General features: G+C 50.6%; 1 protein-coding gene across 2 annotated transcripts; it reads right to left on the minus strand.

The window, feature by feature from the left end:
• Positions 1–6,387: 6,387 nt before the first annotated feature.
• Positions 6,388–18,167, minus strand: LOC310898371 (5-hydroxytryptamine receptor 7-like). Of its 2 annotated transcripts, none has more exons than XM_083833298.1 (3): positions 16,069–18,167; positions 14,630–15,183; positions 6,388–8,132 (listed from the first exon to the last, which is right to left on the minus strand). In XM_083833298.1, exons 2-3 carry the CDS (start codon positions 15,133–15,135, stop codon positions 7,361–7,363), a joined length of 1,278 nt encoding a protein of 425 aa, XP_083689424.1. In that variant the 5' UTR covers positions 15,136–15,183; positions 16,069–18,167; the 3' UTR covers positions 6,388–7,360. The 2 variants fall into 2 exon arrangements, with proteins under 2 accessions (XP_083689424.1, XP_083689425.1); XM_083833299.1 differs by having other exon boundaries at positions 16,579–16,634.
• Positions 18,168–19,585: the final 1,418 nt, after the last annotated feature.

A 19,585-nucleotide genomic window follows, 5' to 3' on the forward strand; every position in this document is an offset into this window, starting at 1 on the left:
CTGCAGGCACCATTACACATATCAGCCTGTTTGCATGTTGGATTTGTTCTTGCTGAAGGCTGTTGGCATTCTGATGTCTTTTGAAGATATAACAGAGAAAAGAATCCTGAGAAATGACAGCACTAAGCTCTGAGTAATGCCTCCAAGGACCTAGATAGTCAACCAGAACCATTTTCTTCAAACTGCATCGATTTCCATATGTAGCTCAGATTTTCTGACAATGCTGTAGAAATGTGGTGTTTGGAAAGAGCGCGGCTTGTTATGAAGACTGTCTTTCCTTCAGCCTTTAAGAAAAGATGAAAAAACTCCAAAGCCCTTTTTAAAAATCCCAGAATATCCTTTCCAAAGTAATTAAGAGGTAACCGTCCCATCCAATCACACCTGAGAACTACCAAAATCCTCAGCTTGGAGATCTGCACTCAGTCATGAAATGGAAGAGAAGGAACATGGCGATATGAAGTTAAAGACTGGTGGAAACCACAGGTAACCCACACGTGGCCTTGCTAGGGCATTGCAGGACCATGCCCACAACCTTTTATTGCTTCTCATTTCAGGAGAGCTTCTGCTAGGCACGTGGCCACGGTTCATCTGGGTCGGTTCGTAGCAGGCACATGACGCAAACTGCTGCCCAAAGCTTTGGTCTGTGAGTCAAATGGCTGAGGCATTTCAGAATCTAAAAATGTTCATTTGGCATTCAGATTGTCTGCATTCAAATAGAAAAATCACGGGCTTAGAGCAGAGTCCCTGTGAGCTGTGCTAATCATTCACAAGCACATGGCTGTGTTGTCACGTAATGTCACCAAGCGTCTGGCTCTTGGCCACCCTCTTCCTCCCTCTTCTCCTAATTGCTGTGTTAACAGACCATTGACTGTGTTCAAAGGTTCAGAGATATGAAGCTAGAAATTGCAGAGAGGCTGCAGAAGTGGATAATAATGCAGTTTTTAGGCAACCTTTCTTATCACCTGGAAAGAGTTAATTTTCCTTGTCTTTTGCATGGGCTGGAGTACTGCAGGTTTCCAGCTAGCTACCAACATGACACACACACATCACACACACACACTGCAGCCTATAAAGATTTCCCTTTTTTTTTTTTTTTTTCACTGCTAGAGCAGCTCTTTGGCAAGTGGTGCAGCAGCAGACGAGTCCTGTTGCTGTCCAAGGTCCGTGAGCTTGGCAGCGGGAGCAGGAAAAGGAACAGCGCATGCAGGCTGCCTGGATCTGAGCCTGGGTGTTTCTGAAATAGCTGGGATGTGGCTGCCTTGGAGAGGCTCGGGTTCAGTGCTTGAACTCATGGATTGGGTGGGGGAGACATGGCAGAGTTAGCACGTAAATCCCAGGGGCTGAGCTAGGTGTAACGGCATGAATACAGAATCATAGGATAACCCCAGCTGGAAGGGACCCACAGGAGCCCAACGTCTGGCTCCGCACAGAACCACCAAAAAAACAGACCACGTGTCTGAGAGCGTTATCCAAATGCTTCTTGATCTCCAGCAAGCCCAACCAGTGGAGCCCAACCAGTTTATGAGCACTGTCCTCCTTCAGGTTGGATGTCAGACCTTTTTCTAGTTTGGCATGCAGGGAGAGCCACCTGGACTGGGACACCACGCTGTGCTGCACCTCCACCTTCCCTGGGCCACGTTTCCACAGGAGATGCTGCCTTTTCCTCCTTTTTAGGAGAGCTGTGATGCTCTTATCATGGAGAAGCAGATATCTCAGATAGGAAACACATGGAAACAACCCAAACAAGAGTTTTCCTGTGGTGCAAACAGGTGCCCACCTGGGTGACCAAGGGGCCAAGCCCAAGGTTCACCCAGGGAGAAGTAGTGATGCTACCAAAGAGAGCTAAAGACAACTGTCTGGAAGATATACTTTGCTCCTCCCAGAATAAGGCATTTGTGTAACATCGTCTTTCAATCTGAGCTTTGTTCTTGGTTTCTCTCAGAATTGTATGTTCTGTGTGAAAGATGCTGTGGTCATTGGAAGAAAGCGGGACCACATAACACAGTCTGTTTCCTTTGCTGCATGCCAGCGTGGAGAAGGGCTGGAAATAGCCACCCGTTGCCTGGGGTGTTGTTCAAGCTCTATCTCAGAATAGTGCACAAGATGGAGAGGAGGAACAGAGTCAGGGAACTGCAGATCTTGTGTGCTGAATATGAAATGTTTGCAGATAAAAATGGCGAACAAACAAAAGGGAAACCATTTCTTATGTAAGAAGACAAGTGAAAAGTGTCAAGTAGCTGATGGTTATATTGGAAATGCAACTTGAATATAACATTCAAAACAGAAGGAGCTGTTGCACATGACAGGTAGGAGATCTCTAAATTGTCTTGCCAAAGAATGTGGTACTAAATATTTACATGAGCTTGAGTGGGAGACTAGAGAAATCATCCAATTTGTAGAATAACTAGGTCGGAAGGGAAAGTTTGATACCTCTGGTCCCGCTCAAAGGAAAGACAGCTTCAAAGGTAGATCAGGCTGCTCAAGGCCTGGTCCAGATGAGGCTTGAATGCCTCTGAAGAAGGACGTTTCCCACATCTTTCCTCTAATCGCACTCAAGATAGTGGCTGGCCACAATCCGTCCTTCCCTTCACCTCCTGGCCATGCCCCGAGCTGCTGGGTGCCCCAGCCTGGGCTGCTACATGGGGTTCTCCTAGTCCAGAGGCAAGAGCTCACATGTATCTTTGGAAAAAGAGGCCGTGGTGGTTACAGGGAAGCTTGCCCAGAAACCATGTCGAAGCAGGAAATTTTCTGAACTAAAATAGATGGATGCTTTGACAGTAGTGGAGAGTGTGAGGGCGTATGATCCACACTCACCTCGTTTCAGTGTTCTTCCCCAGGCTTCTCCTTATGTCACCTGCTGGGGAAGTGCTCCTGGCTACGTTTTTTTTTTTTTCCCCCACTGCAACCATTCTTTATGCTAACCCCTGGATACGCAGAACTACTGCACAGCCCCACTTTTCAAAGCTGAAAGGTGTCTGAGAGACACAGGAACCCTGATAGTCCTGGTGCCTGGGGGATTTATGTGCTTTGATCTGATCCAAAGCCATTCAAAAAATCCAGCCTTCAGTCCTTGATGAACTTGGGGTGAGAAGCAGCTCCAGCAGGTCTGGAGGAACTTCACAAGCAATTTTTGTTTTCATTCAGGAGCAAAGAAAGCTGCAAACAGAAGGAGCTGGGGGCTTTTTTGTAGTCTAAAATTGTACAAATTGTAAAACATTTGTACCCCCCCTTGTTGGGGGCTTTTATAACACATTTATGGTGTGTAGCATCTCCCTGATAGTGGTACTGGCCCTACCTTTACACTGTGCATCCCATGGGAGAGCTGGGGTGTCCTGTCCCTCTCCTGTGGGCACTACTACAGCTGGGAACCCCAGCTGCTGGGGAGGGAATATGGCAGAGGTCTACAATCCATAACTGGCCTGGGGAAGGTGAATGGGGAGAATGATCCCTCATTCTCCTTTCTAATGCAAAGGTTAGCCGGCCTAATGAGCTCAACAGACAGCAGGTTCAAAATGAGGGAAAGGAGATAGTTCTTCACCTGCAAAAATAATTAGATTGTGGAACTCATTGTCTCAGGATGTCAGAGTAGGAAAAGCATAAATAGGTTAGAAGAGAAGCATCCATGGGAAGTTATTAAACAAGAGCGCTTCTGGCTCAGGAAGTTACTGAACCTTTGATTGCTGGGGCAGAGGAGGATGCACTAGAGGTACCACAGCAGCTTTGCCGGGCTTCAGTCTCTCTCTGTAAGCATCCACCATTTACAGGGGTGGGGTCCAGGGATAGATTAGCACCAGTCTGACATGGAGAAGCTCTCCTAATAATGTGTGACCGTCAGGAGATGGCAGCAGCGGCAGGACCCGAGCGGAGGTGAGAAACGTGGGGATTTTGCTGAGCTGTCCTCGCGGCTCTCCAGCACACGTTTCCCATCCACAAAAGTGCTGACTTCAGAGGATCTGGGAGGTCTGGTGCTCTTTGAGCAGAGACACGCGGGCTTTCACCACCTTGGGCTTGTCGTTACATCTCGAGCTGATCTCCGCTGCCTTTGCTCAACGTCGTTATCAACATTTTCCAAACCCCAGCTGGGGCAGCCCTAGGGGTTTGTCAGAATTGTCTTTGTTCTCCAGATCACTTTTGCGTGCATTTCTGTACATATTTCCTCTGCACGCAGAGTGGAATAAAGAGCTGACTTGAGACCTACTCATTTTATGCCTGAATTACTCCAATTTTCTCTGCCCGAGGCTCCTCATTCTTTCTGACTGCATTGCTACTAGTCTGCTGGGAATCTCTCATTGCCTGTGAAAGTTTCTCTTGCCCTCCTAAATTGATACTTTTCTCAAGGAACTCCGATTTTTGCCTCTTAAATCTTACATGGTTTGGTTGGACACTTGCATGCACACTTACCTTGGTTTCAAAATGGCTCTGATTTTTTTTAAGCATTTTTTTTTTACAGATGCTAAATGCATTGATTCCTGTCTGATTAAAATAATACACAACAAAACACGGAGTATTTTCAGCACGATTTAGCAGCACATCTACAAGGGTCTTGACTGGCTTAACTAAACGGTTGGTGCTCACTCGTGCATGGAGAAGGCCTTGCTGTCTTTGGATGCACGCTATTTTGTTTAATCTAAGCACAATCTCATCTTGGAGAGTTAAAAGACAAGAGTTTAAGCTGAAGTCAATACAGTTTGGGACAGTAAGTGCTGGAAAGATCAAGCAAGTCACCTCATTATTTGTGCGCAAAATGTTTTGTTTCGATGAATCTATCTTGTCACATTTAAATGGTTTTGGATGTAAGCTTTTCCAATAGTTTCTGGGAACAAAGCTATTCATTCAAGCGGAACTATAGCTAAAAATGAAATAATAGTAGTAGTAGTAACAACAATAATAATAATAATAATAATAATATGATCAGACAGATAACTGTAGACCAAAATAAAACGTTCAATTCCAGAATAAGCGTTGATTTTTAGATTAAAACAAAAACAAAAACAACATTTTTCTTGATCCCTAACTTACAAGAAGTTTTGCTTTGGACCATCCAGAATCATATTCTTTCCTCTTCTCTTTTTCCTCCAGAAGAACCATCAAACAAAAAACCTCCACTATCCATATGACTTCATTTAAAAGAATCAAACACTTTTTCAAGGCTCTTCTACAGTCTATTTTTAAGCAGCGCTAGACATGCCACCAGAACAAGGATATTCAGTGGAATTAAATAAGATTATGAATTCTGAAGGCAGTTTAAGAACCCGTAATGCGGAAAATGAGTAAAACCATGTCACTATGACCTTATGCATATATATATATATATATACACAACAGCAGAACAACCAGACTTGCTACGTGCTGAATGTGAAGCGGGTTGTCTTGGGACCTTCACATCCGGATGAGACGTTCTGAATTAGCAGCTGGTTAGTTTTAATCCAGACAGAGCAGTCAAAAGGGCACTGCTAGCTCTGTGGCAGGGAAGGAGGTGGGGAGCCCAGGGAGGAAACCAGACCCTGAAGCAAATTCATGTCCCTGTGGCTGGCCAGATCCAGTGACCAGCTGCTGCTAAAATATTGTGATAGAGCTGATGCTGCCCGCGGTGTTTTCTGGAAGGAGAGGGTTTGTCTTTGATAAGCTGGTTCTGAGATGGGCAAAGTGTGCCCTAGAGACATGGTATGGGGGGACCTGTTGTAGGGACCTGGAAGCAGAGACATCAGGAGAAACTGCAGTCAAGCTGGGGAAAGGTGATGAGTAGCAAAGTGCACCAAGGTGGCCAGGCACTGACATGGGAAAGAGGTTTAGCACACATTCATGTGGGAGCAATGTGGAAGAAGGACAGTGAGGGTACGCGCACGCCTTTTCCTGCCTTGTTGTGTCCCTGGGATCTCTGTTTTGCAGGATGTAAGGCCACAGGTCATCACAGGGACACTGCTCAGGTTTTCCTGGGCAATGACATCCCTCCTTGGCAGAACATTGCAGGACACATCCTAAATACTGGCATATAACTAGGCAGTTCAGTGAGTCTGGGTTTCATGCTGGTTCTGGACAGGACTATGTGACTGTGGAGTTGCACAGCAGCCTCTGAGCCGAAGGGGCTAGGCTCTGAATGTGAAGCAGAAGAACAACTGGACACCTTGCTGTGCCCAACCTCTTGGCCCCTTGGGACATTCCCAGTGAGCTTGAGCCAGTTGCCCTGCTCATTTGGAAACTTGTGGATCACCAGTCTAAACTGGACACCCTGTTGAAGAAAAACAAGGTCAAAAGCAAAGGGGGCTGCAGGAAGACAAGCCCTATCATCACATGACCATAAACCCAAATGCCCAAAGAAAATACACAGAAATAAAGAAACCAGTCTGTATTTTTTAAAAAAAGATACATCACTTTTAGTGTATTTTTTCAAGCTTGCTGGACATCATACTGAAGCACTGTAAAGCTGTCAGAGAAATTATATACTTTTTTCTGTTGTCAACCAAAGCGTGCTTTTATAGCGTCAATTAGCCACAAATTATGAACACACATCACTTGTCTGAGAATGAATTAGAGTACACCCCAATGAACACATCCATCCTCTGCTCACTGGCCATCTCCCTGATGAGGACGCCATCAGATTGTCCTATCCAACCACAGAGGGAACTTGGTGTTCAGTTGTGTTGCATCCCGCGAGCGCGCCTCTTTCAAGTGCCGCAGTGCTACAGTGTGAGGGGAAGGAGGGTCATTGGTATAACGGCTCTGACGTGCAAACCTGGACACGAGCTCAGTGTGCAGAATGCAATTACATCGGTGGGAAGAGTTCCTATAAGCTGGGATGTCATGAGTGCCTGGATCTACGATGGAGCCTGTTGCTGCTGTTGTAGCTGATAAGAGAAGTGCAGCCAGCATCATCTTTACATAGTATGTCCTGTGCTCTCCACTGACCTTAGAGCCCTTTTTGAAGGTGGAGAGCCATAGTTTATCAAGGTTTTTTTTTGTTGTTTTGTTTGTTTTGTTTTGTTTTGGTTGGTTGGGGGAGGGGAGGAGTTGCTTTTCCTTTATTTTTTTATTTTTTATTTTTTTTTAACAGATGGGAAAACCGAGGCACAGAGAGGTGGTGTGACTTGCCCACAGTTGGTGGTAGACCTTGGATCCCTCCCGGTCTCAGCTCCCACCTTGGGCATGGTGAGAAGGGAAGGCTGCCCGCTCGTTCCCCCGCAGGGCAAGGAGAGCGACGTCTCCTCCTGGGGTGAGGGAAGGGTGCCGCTCTCAGCAGCGACATCTGATGGGGGCAACGGCACGCATGGTTTCTTCCAGCCCCGAGGGGGGGGGAAAGCAAGGAACCTGAAATGGAGGGGCAGGAGTTCATCGGTCAGGCACTGAGCTAGAGGACACGGCTCTACAGGATGCATTCGTGCCTCTCTGTGGCTTTCAGGGCCTCGTGCATGCTGGCGGCGGAGAGTCTCCTGTTGATGTTCCTGTACCTACACCTCAGGAGGTTCCAGAAAGTAGTCCTCAAGTCTCGGTTAAAGAAAGCGTAAATCAAGGGGTTGATGAGGGAGTTGGTGTACCCCAGCCAGAGCAGAGTCCTCTCCAACCGCAGCGGCATGCAGCTGCAGTGGATGCCGCAGATAAAAGGCCGAGCCGTCGACATCAGGAAGAACGGGAGCCAGCAAAACGTGAAGGCCCCAACGATGATACCGAGGGTCCTGGCCGCTTTCTGCTCCCGTTTGAAGATGGAAATGTTCTTTCGGTCTTGCCGGAGCAGTTTGGAGAGGGTGGCGCATTCCTCCACCGCCTTGGTGCGCTTGGAGCTGTGGTGGCCCCGGCTGGAGGCCTCCAGGCAGTAGACGCCCTCCTCTTCATAGTGCTTGGGGAAGTTCATGAAGCGGTGCTTCTCGGCGCTCACCTTGGCGGCTTTGTAGATCCGGCTGTACATGACGAGCATGACCGCCATGGGGATGTAGAAGGCAACCCCCGTGGAGTAGACTGTGTACCCGAAGTCCTGGCTGATGAGACAGACCCTCTCCACCGTGACGTTCTTGGCCCAGCCGAAGAGAGGAGGAAGCGTGATGGAGGCGGACAGGAGCCAAACGATGAAGACCATCTTGGCCATCAGCTTCCCGTTTTGTCTCACGGGGTACGTCAGCGGCCGGGTGATCCCCAGATACCTGGAAAAAGAAGAGTTGCAAAGCTTAGGAGAAGTGTTGCAGAGCTTAGGAGGGTTGCAAGATATGACTGCATTTGGTTGGTGCTGGGTGATTTTCATTCCTCATCAGCTTTCCATGCTCCATCACAGGAGGATTTCAGCCTTGGAGAGGGAAAAAGAAGTGAATTCCCCACATGAAATTCACAAGAAGGGAATTCCCCAACTTCACACACTTCAGCTCTCTAGCCTAAAATCCCATTTCAGTTTTTTTCCCCTGCTTTCTTGCAGCCAACCCGTGCATGACACAAGATGCCATTGAATTGCTGAGGTCAGTCTGGGCTCCACGTGGCTTCCTTGGGATTAAAAAATCTTAAGAAAAGCTTAGTTTTCTACCAGAACTAGTTTGTACAGAGAACTCACAACAAATTCCAGTGATGGCACGTAGATCACTCCAGCCTATTGCCCACCCAGGGAAACCCCCAGGAAGGAGAGGGGTGGTCCACAGACTAATGCTTGCACACCGCATTCAGTACAACACATCATCCCCCTCTCCATCCAGCCTGCAATATTAGGGCAAACCCAAATGTTCCTGCAACATCTGCTGGAAATGATCTTTGGAAACCAAGACCGGATCAAGTGCCTATTGCAAACATCTGGAGCAGGCTGCTCCCATGGATGGCTGTTTGCTCCTGAAGAGGTGGTGTCCCTGGGGAGTTAAATGGATGGAAGTCCCAGTGGGAGATGCCAAAAGCCTGTGGTGACCCATGGATTCATAAATTTTGATGCCTGGAGTTATTAATCTTGTTAGTCTGATTGAAGGGGGATGGAGACAACATCAGCTACTACATCAGCTCCTGGTTAGACTACAGCATGTGATTTTTGAAACATCCCCAGGCTTGGGAGGATTTATATGACTTAGGCATTGTGTCAACTGTTAGTTGATAAGTTGCAATTGTACACTAATAAATCAGCAGGGATTTGGCCACTGCCAGCCCGTGTTCCCACTGGAAAACCTCCTATTCCATCTCAACAACTGCAAAAAAACCCTCCAGCTGTTGCGTGGTTTTAGGTTACAGCCTCTTTGCCTCAAACCCTGGCCGCTGTCAGGAATTTGTAGGCATTTTTAGGCAGGATCAAGTCACCTCTGAATTGCCTGGGATAAACTGGGTCAGGCCGGAGGGGAAGTGAGAACAGCAGCTGTATGGACAGTTTTTTTGCTAAAAGCATTTCTGGGGAAGAACGGACTTTTCTCCCAAAAGGAAAATTTCTGCGGAGAATTGTACTCCTGCTGTATCATTATTTTTTTTTTTTCCAACGCTCAAACCATCTCACTGTAGGTGTTAGCAGATTTTTCTTCCCTGATTTTTTTTCCTTCTCCAAATCCTCCCCCAAGAATGGAAAAAGACAGAAATTAAAAAAATTATCTCTGTTCCCTCTCCAGTGCCAAATAAATTCAAAGCCCAAACTATTCTCACCTGAATCCCAAATAAAATGAATTTTACTTCATTCGATGAATTATTCTTTTTCTATTTTTGTCTGTATTTTCTTCAGATGGTCTAAGTCACAAAACAAACAAACAAACAAACAAAAAATACAAACCAAGCACAACTCTACACACCCACCGATGTTGTTTGAACACCCAGAGGTGGCACAGACAGCAGGATGATGTTTGTGGGTGTGAAGGCAATGCAATCTCTCAAGAAAAGGCTTTTAACCCCATAACCCCTTGGAAAACCTGTCTGCATTGGGAAGGATGAGACCTGGTGGGATGGCGATGGGCAACGGGGATGGTTTTAGTGCTGTACTTCCAAAAAATACCACCTCGTCCTTCTTGCCTGTTCTGAGCTCGGTGAGAATGGGGCTGAAGGATTGGGGTGGAGAGATGCTGCCCCAAATCCCTCCTGCTGCAGGCTCGGTGGCCTTTGAGCTGGGAGGGACCCATGCCCTGCTGGTGCATCTCCAAATTCAGTACCCAAAAATCACAAATCCAGGCCAAGAACTTTGCTCGCTAATATCTGCTGCACTTTGTGATGTCCTTTGTTATGCCATCACCGAGGTTTCTTTAGAAGCCGACCCACTCGGGATTTGCTGAAACTTCAAGGAATTTACAGGCTAGCCCAGCAAAATGCACAGTGACGAGATTTAAAAGGCAGACAGAGCTGACACAATTCATCCACGGGTGCCCTGTGCCGTCACTGCTGGAGGACACGGGGCCGTTTTGGGGTCTCTGACTATAGTTGTGATGAGAGACCAGCATCCACAGCAGTGCGGGAGGTGCGCTTGCACGGGCAGGCACTGGGATGTAAATCGAATTCCCTCGCTCTGATTCATTTGTGTGTGTGTGTTGTTGTTAATCAAGTTTAGCGGTAATCAGGTAACAAAAGCCAGTTCCTGGAACAGTGATTTGCTGGAGATTTGTGCGACTTTGCGGGACCGTGCCACGCCGAGCTGATGGTGACCAATTTTTGCTGTTCCATCAAAAAAATAATAAAAAAAAAAAGGGGATGTTCCACATCCCTGCTCCACTGGTGCAACCCGAGCCCTGCCCCAGCCCCCTGGACCAACAGATTCAGGACATTTATTCCAAGCTGAACGGCAACCACTGAATCCTTACATCAGGGATTAAATAATAAAGGGAAGCAAAACCTCTCCAAGGTGCTCCCATCTCCGTGCTGCAGCCGGTGAGCTGGGAGAGGACCAACTCACACCCATGCAGGTCAGCTGAGACCAAACGAACCCAGAGCTGAGGTTTCCTGAACCCCACTCTTTTGCTACACCCCATTTGGCCTTTTTTTGGTCAAGTTTAAGCTCCGTACCTGCTTCCAGGCTTCATCCTGCTGAAGGAGAAGAGACCTCCAGGTGGAGGACGGTGGGAAGCTGGGGGTCAAGTGCCCATGCCCAAAGCCAGGGGTGGTGGGAGCACCCACGGGAGCTAGTCGTCCAGCTGGAGTTATAGCACAGGGACCCACATGGCCTGGGACACACTCAGACGAAGGACAAAGGAGAGGCAAACCAGAAAAGTGCAGGTTTCATCCCCTGACTCTTTCAGGAGGCATCCCTTCTACCGGGGACAACATCAGTTTGGAGCCTACTATCTGATTTCGGGTAGGAAACACTCACCAAGGAGAAGGAAGAGCTCCAGTCTCTGCCTGGGAAATGGACAGAGACTTTTTCCTCCACCAAGAAAATTTTAAACACTTTGAGGGGCTACTTTTATCAGTGGCTTGGCATTTTTACAGAGCTTCATCAAAAGCTGAACATCCGAACGTTTGTTTTTTTTTTCCTTTTTTTTTTTTTTTGGCAATAAAGAATCTATAACTTTGGCAGGCTTTTATATAAGAAAAATGTAAGAGAAAGATAGACGTTTCCAGCATATATTTTTTTTCTGATTTAAAAGAAAATCAATCAAACTCCCCTTCAGACAAGACTCGTTCTACCAGCTTCAATCAAGAGGCTTTTAGAAAGTGCTCTGCATTAATAATCAATAGTAGCAGCCTACGTTTTAATAGTACCTGTCATCTTGGGCAAACCGAGCATCTTTTATACCTAAGCTAACCAAAGTGTGAGGACACTTTGGCCATCGATAAAAATTATGACCTCCTCTCTGGTAGGAGCAGGCAGCTGCCTGACGGTGCGGACCACATCGCCATCAGGACAGGACTAGAGGAAGCATTGATGCTATCAGATGATCCTTAAGGTCATTAAATGATCTTTAAGGTCCCTTCCAACCCAAACCATCTGTGGTTCGATGATTCTGTGCATCCCAGGATATGCCGAGGGAAGGAAGTACCGGTGCTGTCCCTCTTCTTTCTTGCAAGGCAGGAGAAATTGGAAACTGGTGGAAATTTCAGTAAGCCCCCCGTTGAACAGCCTTTTCATCTCTTTTGGAGCAAGAATTGCAGGTTCTGTGCAAGCTCAGCAACTCTTTTGTTTTAGCTCTGCTTTGTCTCAGCACAGAAGCTGAAATGTCTGATTTTGGAGATGTTTCCGGCAGGGGTTAAGCCCCAGATCGTGCCCATCCCAAGGTCAGGAGGAGGTGACCATACAGGCATGGTCCTGGATCCCTCCACCCACCTCCATCGACTGCCTGGGGGAGTGAGGCTGGTGGGTTGACGAGGAGCAATGATGACTTTTGGGGTGCTCAGGGCAATCCCTGCAGCTCGCAGCCTGTTCCTGGGGACCCTTGGGGCAGAAAGCAGCGGGATAATGCCCCAGCCACCTGATCCTCCTCAAGGGCATCAGAGGACATCCCAAATATTCCCCTTCCCTCCTTGAGCATGGGGTGGACTGAGCCCATCCGGCTGTCCAAGCCTGAGGTGGGTGCAGCCATGGGGACATCCACCCCGTTCTGCTGCCCCACTGGCCCTCCCTTGGCTGAAATTACAGCCTTTTACTCTTTTTCTCTTGTCCCCTGCATCTCTGAAAACTCCTCTCACACTGCTCAACTTCAACATTTTTTTTGGGGGGGGGGTGAAGGTCTGCGAGCAAATGCCTCGCGTCATGGAACAGTCCCTGCATGGATGCACACAAGGAGCGAGCCCGTGCTAGGAGAGCCGGGCTCTGCAGCAGCCTCCTGCCCTCCCAGCTCCTTCCTCCATCACCCTGTTGAGGTCTGAAGCCCAGAAGGGTCAAGATTTGTCTAAAAACACCCAAACCTGTGCTGGTTCCTTTGCTGCAGCTCCCTTTTCCTCACCCAAAAAGGACAGCGGGTCTTGCACAGCCAGCACCGGCTATGCTGCAGCAGGGATCAGAGATGGGTGCAGGGGTGCTGGAAGCATTTTTGGGATGCTGTAGGATGCTGACCTTCTTCGGGGCTCCTCGGAACCCTCCAAAGCTCGTCTGGATGTGCTGGGAAGGGATGTGCCTTCAAAAAGTCGGGTGCCCACAAGCACCTCCATCATTTTCCTGTGGAAGGAGTTTGTGCCGCGGTCTGCACGAATGGGTTGTAATGGTTGTCCTAAAGGGTCTGTCCTGGGTGGTGTGTTTGGGGCGGGGGTCTCCAAAAGAGGGATGGGGAATGAAGATGAGGAAGGGGATGGGGAAGAAGGGAAGGGGAGGGAAGGGAAGGGAAGGGAAGGGAAGGGAAGGGAAGGGAAGGGAAGGGAAGGGAAGGGAAGGGAAATTTGGAAAGGAAAGGAAAGGAAAATTTGGAAAGGAAAATTTGGAAAGGAAAATTTGGAAAGGAAAATTTGGAAAGGAAAATTTGGAAAGGAAAATTTGGAAAGGAAAATTTGGAAAGGAAAATTTGGAAAGGAAAATTTGGAAAGCAAAGCCAATCTGATTCATACATAGCTGCTGCTTTGCTCCTCACTCATCCAGAGGAGACGTTCACATATCCCATTGCTGCATTTGCTCTCTTCCCTCTCACCAAGGCAGACTTTTCTCCTGACAGCTCTGGCTACACCTGCTTTTTAGGAACAGGCTGTTTATGGAAGCACAGCAAGTTCAGCAGCAGAGCAGGACCTCTCCGTGCGGTTGGCCGGGGATTTTGCTCTCCGACCAGCAGCGCCTGGTCAGAAAACCTGCTGTGGGAGCAGAGGCTGGCAGGGGAGAGGGCTTGGGAGCGTGAGATGCTGCTCGCTGCTGCAGCACCTGGGTTTTCTCTGGCCTTTCTGCTTTGTCAGCCGGTGCCACACTGGAATGGCAAGCTACCAGGGTGGTGGCATGGCCACCGTGGCCAGGACACGGGCACAGGCGGCTACAAACACCAGCTCACGGCTGGAGGCACGCAGGCTCTTATCACCAACCAGCCCGGCTCGCGGTGCCAGCATAAACCAAACCAACCCCCCCCAAGGAAGCCAGCGTGCGCGTCAGATCTGGATCCGTCCCACCGGCTCGTCAGCACAATGTCCCTAATGACGCAGCTGCTATAATTAGCCCCACGGGGGTGCTGGCTTGCCCGAGTCTCGCCAGTTTGCCAGACGGGCTCGGCCTTTCCCTCTCCGCTCCAGGTGTGGGAGCTGAAGCCAGCAACACCCCACAAATGCACACCTTGAGCTACACCAGGGGTTTCTGGATTTGGGGTACCAGGGGTTTCTGGGTTTGGGGTGGGCTGGGGGAGCTGCCGGCACCCTTGGCCAAGGCACGAGCCTAGGGAGCAACAGAGCATCGCACAGGACTGGGCTCCTGATGCTCCATACCTGGATTTTCACAGCATATGCACTTTTTTTTTTTTTGTTTTGTTGAATGCTTTTATGGCCCAACCTCCTTCCGTGGAGCTGCGGATGGGCAAAGTCTATCCCCTAGGCTCTCTTCCACCAGCCAGGGAAGAACACGAAGCAGCTGCACAGAGGGGGAGGACTAAGCAAGGACTTAGAGAAGTTACCCAAGAAAGCACCTTAAGCTCAGCTCCTCCAAAGGGCACCTAATCCATACAGAAAGCCCTCACCCACCTTGCACACCCAGAAAACACATGCAGCAGCACCGACCCAAGACGAACACGATTCTGGTGAATGAACAAAATCCTGGTGGCCCCCAACCAAATAGTAAAGCCTGCATGGCATCCGCCTCCCCCCTTACCTGTCCACGCTGATGATGCACAAGGTCATGATGGAGGCGGTGCAGCACATCACGTCCATGGCGATAAAGACGTTGCAAAACACCTTCCCGAAGAGCCACTCTCCCCCCAGCAGGTCCGTGATGGTCACGAAAGGCATGACAGCGAAGGCCACCGACAGGTCGGCGGCCGCCAGGGACACCACCAGGTAGTTGGAGGGCTGCCGGAGCTTCTTGACGATGCAGACGGAGATGATGACCAGCCCGTTGCCCGCGATGGTGGTGAGGATGATGATGGAGAGCACGGCTCCGATGACGATCTTCTCGGTGTCCCCATAGAGCAGGATCTCCTCGCCGCAGTCCGTGGCGTTGGTGAGGTTGGAGGAGGGCAGCTCTGGCTCGGCTGAGGAGGGTTCCTCAGGCATGAAGGGATTCGGGAGAGCTTTCCGAGCCGGGTGCTGCTGCTCTGCGTTCCCCACGAAGAGAAGGTGCTGCTCCAGAAACCTCCTGGGGCCAGCCCTCAGCAGCATGCTCTGAGCTCACCGCGGCGGGCAGCGGCGTTCTCCCAGCAGTGACACCTCCAGCGACAAACCAGAACATTTTATCGCAATCAGGCAACGAAAATAAAACACCCCCCCCTCTCCCTCCCCTCCCCAGCCCTCTCTCTTTTCCCCCAGAGCTGCGGCTGGGTCTCACGTGCTCGGCAAGGAGCCGCTTCCCAAGTCTGCGTGAAGGCGCGCGGTTTGCGGGAGGATGCTCGGGGAGAGCTCGCCCCCACTATTCAAGCAGCACAGGCTGCCCGCTCCGTCTGCAATGGCTGCCTAATTGCCTGCTTTTCCAGAAGGACAGACACCAGCAGATAATTGTGGTTGCTCGTGTTGCCTCGCCTTGCTGCCGAGCCGTGCTGCTGCTCCTCTTTAAGGCGTAAATCCCGGCAAACGCCCTGCGCCTACAGGCGTGTTCCCCCGTGTGAACACAGGAGAGGGGGGGTGACAGCACAGCCACAGCTGCAAAGCCCGTGCCCACACATCTCCTGCGGGTGTCAGCACACAAACTTCAGCCCCAAGGCTGCAAACCCATGCACGGGGGGTGTCACAGCCGCACACGATGCCGTACACAGGGCACGCGTAGCATCACTGCCCCGGGTACCACGCAGGTCAGGGCTTCCCAGAGCCCTGGGCATCCCCCCGAGCATACGAGAGCCCCCACGAGCACAGCCACACTCCCACTCCTTTACTCACCCCTGTGAGTATTTCCCAGCCATCGGTGGGGAAACTTTGGGGTAGGGCTCGCCCGGTGCAGGGCTCACCCAGCGCAGGGCTCCGAGCATCACGCACAACCCGCATCTTGCTTCTTCAGAGCCCCTTTTCCCCTCGAAGGGAGCTTTAATAAACCCGAACCATATCGCAGCCCCCTCCTCCCCTTCACGTTCTCCCCTCCCAGGGCGATGGGGATCCCGTTACCTGTGCCGAGGGGGTGAGACATCCTCCAAGCGAGCCCCTGCGAGCTCCGGGCAGGAGAGAAAGCGAAGAGCCACCCCCGGAGCATCCTCCTTCCCTCCCCGGTCCCTCCCACCGCCCCTCCCAGGCAGGGACCCCGATGCTCCAGGCTCTGCCCGAGCCCCAGGGGAGAGCAAGGACCAGGGAGGGATGGGGGGGGGGGGCAGAGAGCAAAAGCCGGGTCCTTGCACCCTGCAGGAGCCTGGGGACCCGGAGGGGAGGGCTGGAATTTGGGCAGCTGCCCCTGGATGCGATCCTGCGGCGAGGAGAAGCCTGTGCGAGTGAGATCAGGCTCTGGGGGCGTGCAGGACCGGGAGCAGCCTTCCCTGCTTTTTTTTTTTTTTCTTCCAGGATTGCCAAGGGGATTATTTTGCAGGAGGGGGGTTCTTTCCCCGCTCCATGCCTTTTTTTTCCCCCACCCTGCTGGTAGGAGGTCCTGCGTTCACTTGGCTGGGGGATGAGCCTTCTCCTTACCCCGGTGAAATGGAAGCGGAGAGGAAAACCAAACCAGGCAGGAGCAGGCAGATTACTCCACCAGCTCCCCTTGCTAAATGCTTCGTGGGTGCTTTGGTGCCGGGATCGCTCCGGTTTTTAAACCAGGGGGCAAAAGCAGGGGAAAGGAGTCTCCTCTGGGGGGGGGGGATGACAGCGCGGGTCCCATCCTGCACCCCTCAGGAGAGGAGCACACGAGCTGCTTGCACACCTGGGACGTGTTTCCGTGTGCTGAGCACCTGGGGAACACGACGAGCATCGCCTGAAGCAGCTGCCTCCGGGGCAGGCTGCGCTGAAGCTGCGCCTTCCTCTTCCTCGCTCTCCGAGCTGGGGATGAGTTTTGCGCTAGGGGTGGATTTCCCTCTTGCTGTTTGGGTAGGGGACAGGACGGGATGTGCCTGACGCCCAGACAACCTGCCGTCCCCATCCTGACACCTGGTGGAAAAACTCGCCCTGCGTTTCCAGAGAGAAAGGCAGGGCTGCAGAGCTCCCTGCCGTGGGACGGAAAGGTTTTGCTGTCTCGAAAAACACACGAATTCACCCCAAAATAAGCCCATCCAGCTGGGAGGGGTTTTTCCAGCTTCCCTGGAAGCGCTTTTAAAGCAGATGAACATCGTGGCCCCTCTGCTCTGGCTCACGCCCCTATATGCTGCCTACGGTAGGGAGCCTGCAACAGCTTCAGGGAGCAGGATGAACATCCCTCTCTGCCCCCCCAGTCCCATTTTTGTAGGATACAGCCTACATTTTATCCCAACATCCGTGCAGCTCGGGGGAACTCCAAAAGAAGGGGTTTTACCCCTTTCCCAGGGGGAATGAGCTGCTCTGACAATTCGGTAAGTGGCAAAAGCCCTGGAAAAGGACACGCAGCGAGCATCTGGGGGCATCTTCCCTGCATGGGGACTGACAGCTGATTTGGGGGAAAACAGGAGGGAAAAAGCCAATCGTTGTGTGAAGGAAGGATTAAAAGTAATAATAGTAATAATTAAACTTTCTCCTCGCTGAAAGCCTTAGCGCAACATTTCTCTAACTGCAGGCCGTGGTGACCTTGCTAAGACACTTGCTTCTGGGGCACTCTGGGAAGCACTAATTGCATTTAATGGCAATTAGGGGAGGAAGTGGGCAGGGCACCTTTAGCTGCTAACTGCAGCTTTGGCTGGGCAGGGAGCAGAGGGCTGGGGGAGCTGGGCTGCTGCTAGAGAACGATGGATGAACCCAGCAGAAAATAAAGCTGAAGATGCCAGGTAGCCAGGGTCCAAAACCCTTCTTGGAGAGCAAGGCAAGGGTTTGGAGAAGCAAGTCCGGGTTCAGCTTCTCCGTGCCACACGAAGGCAGTGCCCAAATCTTTGCCCAGATGTCTTCCTCCATCTTCTACGAGCGGCTATTTTAACTATTAATTGTTCACATTAATTCCTATTAACTCTAATGACAAGGTGATAGGCACAGTTATTAATATGCAAATGTTGAGAAATCTCATTAACTCCCAGGTCCTCGAGCTCTCAAAGTCTGTGGGATTGGCATCCCAAGGCAGGCATCGCAGGTGTTGACATTTCTCCCTCCGAGCACGCAGAGCCTGCCCAGATGGATGAAATTAATCACTTGATGCCTTCAAGGAGCATCAGTACAGGCGGCTCTTGCCTCCAGAGACCCCAGGGAGCATCCAAACCCTCTCTGATTTGGAACCAGAGGGACTAAACCCACTGTCACGGTGGGCTGGCCAGCAACCTGACCATTTTATGGTCCATTTTATGCAGACCTTTTTATGCTTTCTGTATAAAATCCTTTTTCCACCAAAAGAAAAGACAAAGTAGATTTGGGAAGCTAATGACCTAATAGTGACTTAAAACACTCAGAGTTGGGTCTCTGATTTATTTTTTTTTTCCCCACTGGACCTTCCCCAAAATAGTCAGAAAAAAAAAAAAAAAAAAAAAGCTTTTGGGAAAAAAAAAAGCTTTTGGCCATGCTAAAGGCACCCCATGCATGGTGCTGTCCGAGCAGCTGGGGTGCAGTTGGGAAGCTCACAGGAAAACACCATCCAGAGCACATAACTCATCTCAGAAAAGCACATTTTTTGCTGAGCAGGAGAGGGGCTGGCATCGGTCGTGGCCACGCTCCCTCTGCTGGAGCCTGCAAAGCCTGAGGCTGCCTGCACCCTTGGGAGAGCCCCCAGGGCTCTGAAAGCCGCCCTGAGGAGTTTTGGGGGGCAGAAGGTGCCTATGGGGGGGCTAAATCCTGGTGGGGCTGATGAAGCGAGCAGAGAGGAAGCGAAAAGCCAAAAATTGAAGAGGAAAGGGTGAGAAATGAGCACTTAGCTGGGGTTTCCAGCACAAACCCTTCAGCCCCACAGCTCTGGCTCGCAGCCCCAGGCACCCATTTGCCAACTTCTCATTAGCAAGCTGCTGTCGTTAGAGCTCATTTCTTACTCCAAGTGATGGCCAAGTGGGGGACATGCTCTGTCTCCACCTGCTGCTCTCTCATCTCCAAGGGCTTGGGTAGAGCCCGGTTTTAGGTATCCGCAGCGAGGTGGGTACTGATTTCATTTTTTGGGGCCGAGATAAAGACAACATACATCCCTCCTCAGTGAGAGTGCTGACGTTATGCCTCCGTCCTACCCGAATTTGAGCTGGAGAGAAGCAGGTGGTGCAGAAAAAGTGCTCTTGGCCCAGCCTCTTCCAAGCATCAGCAGGATGAGGCCCGGGGGGAGCAGCAGGAAGGCTCCCGGGGATGCTCCCCGCTTGAGCTTGGTGCCCAGGAGAGCCCCCCGGGGGTGGGCTGGAGGCGGTGGGAGCCTCGTGTGCTGGGGCAAACCTGGCAGCTTTGACAGCAAAACCACCCCTTGTCTTCTTCTGTCCGTCCCCTAGATGGCAGCTGCTCGCAGCAGATTAAATCCCTGATGAAAAACAGCGGGTTTGGGTGCCTAGGAGGGAAAGAAATGCAAACAACAACAAAACAGGAAAAACAAGCGAATAAGAAACACCCCAAACACAAAATA

Source organism: Anser anser (genome assembly GCF_964211835.1).
Source record: "Anser anser genome assembly, chromosome: 4".
Lineage (NCBI taxonomy): Eukaryota > Metazoa > Chordata > Aves > Anseriformes > Anatidae > Anser > Anser anser.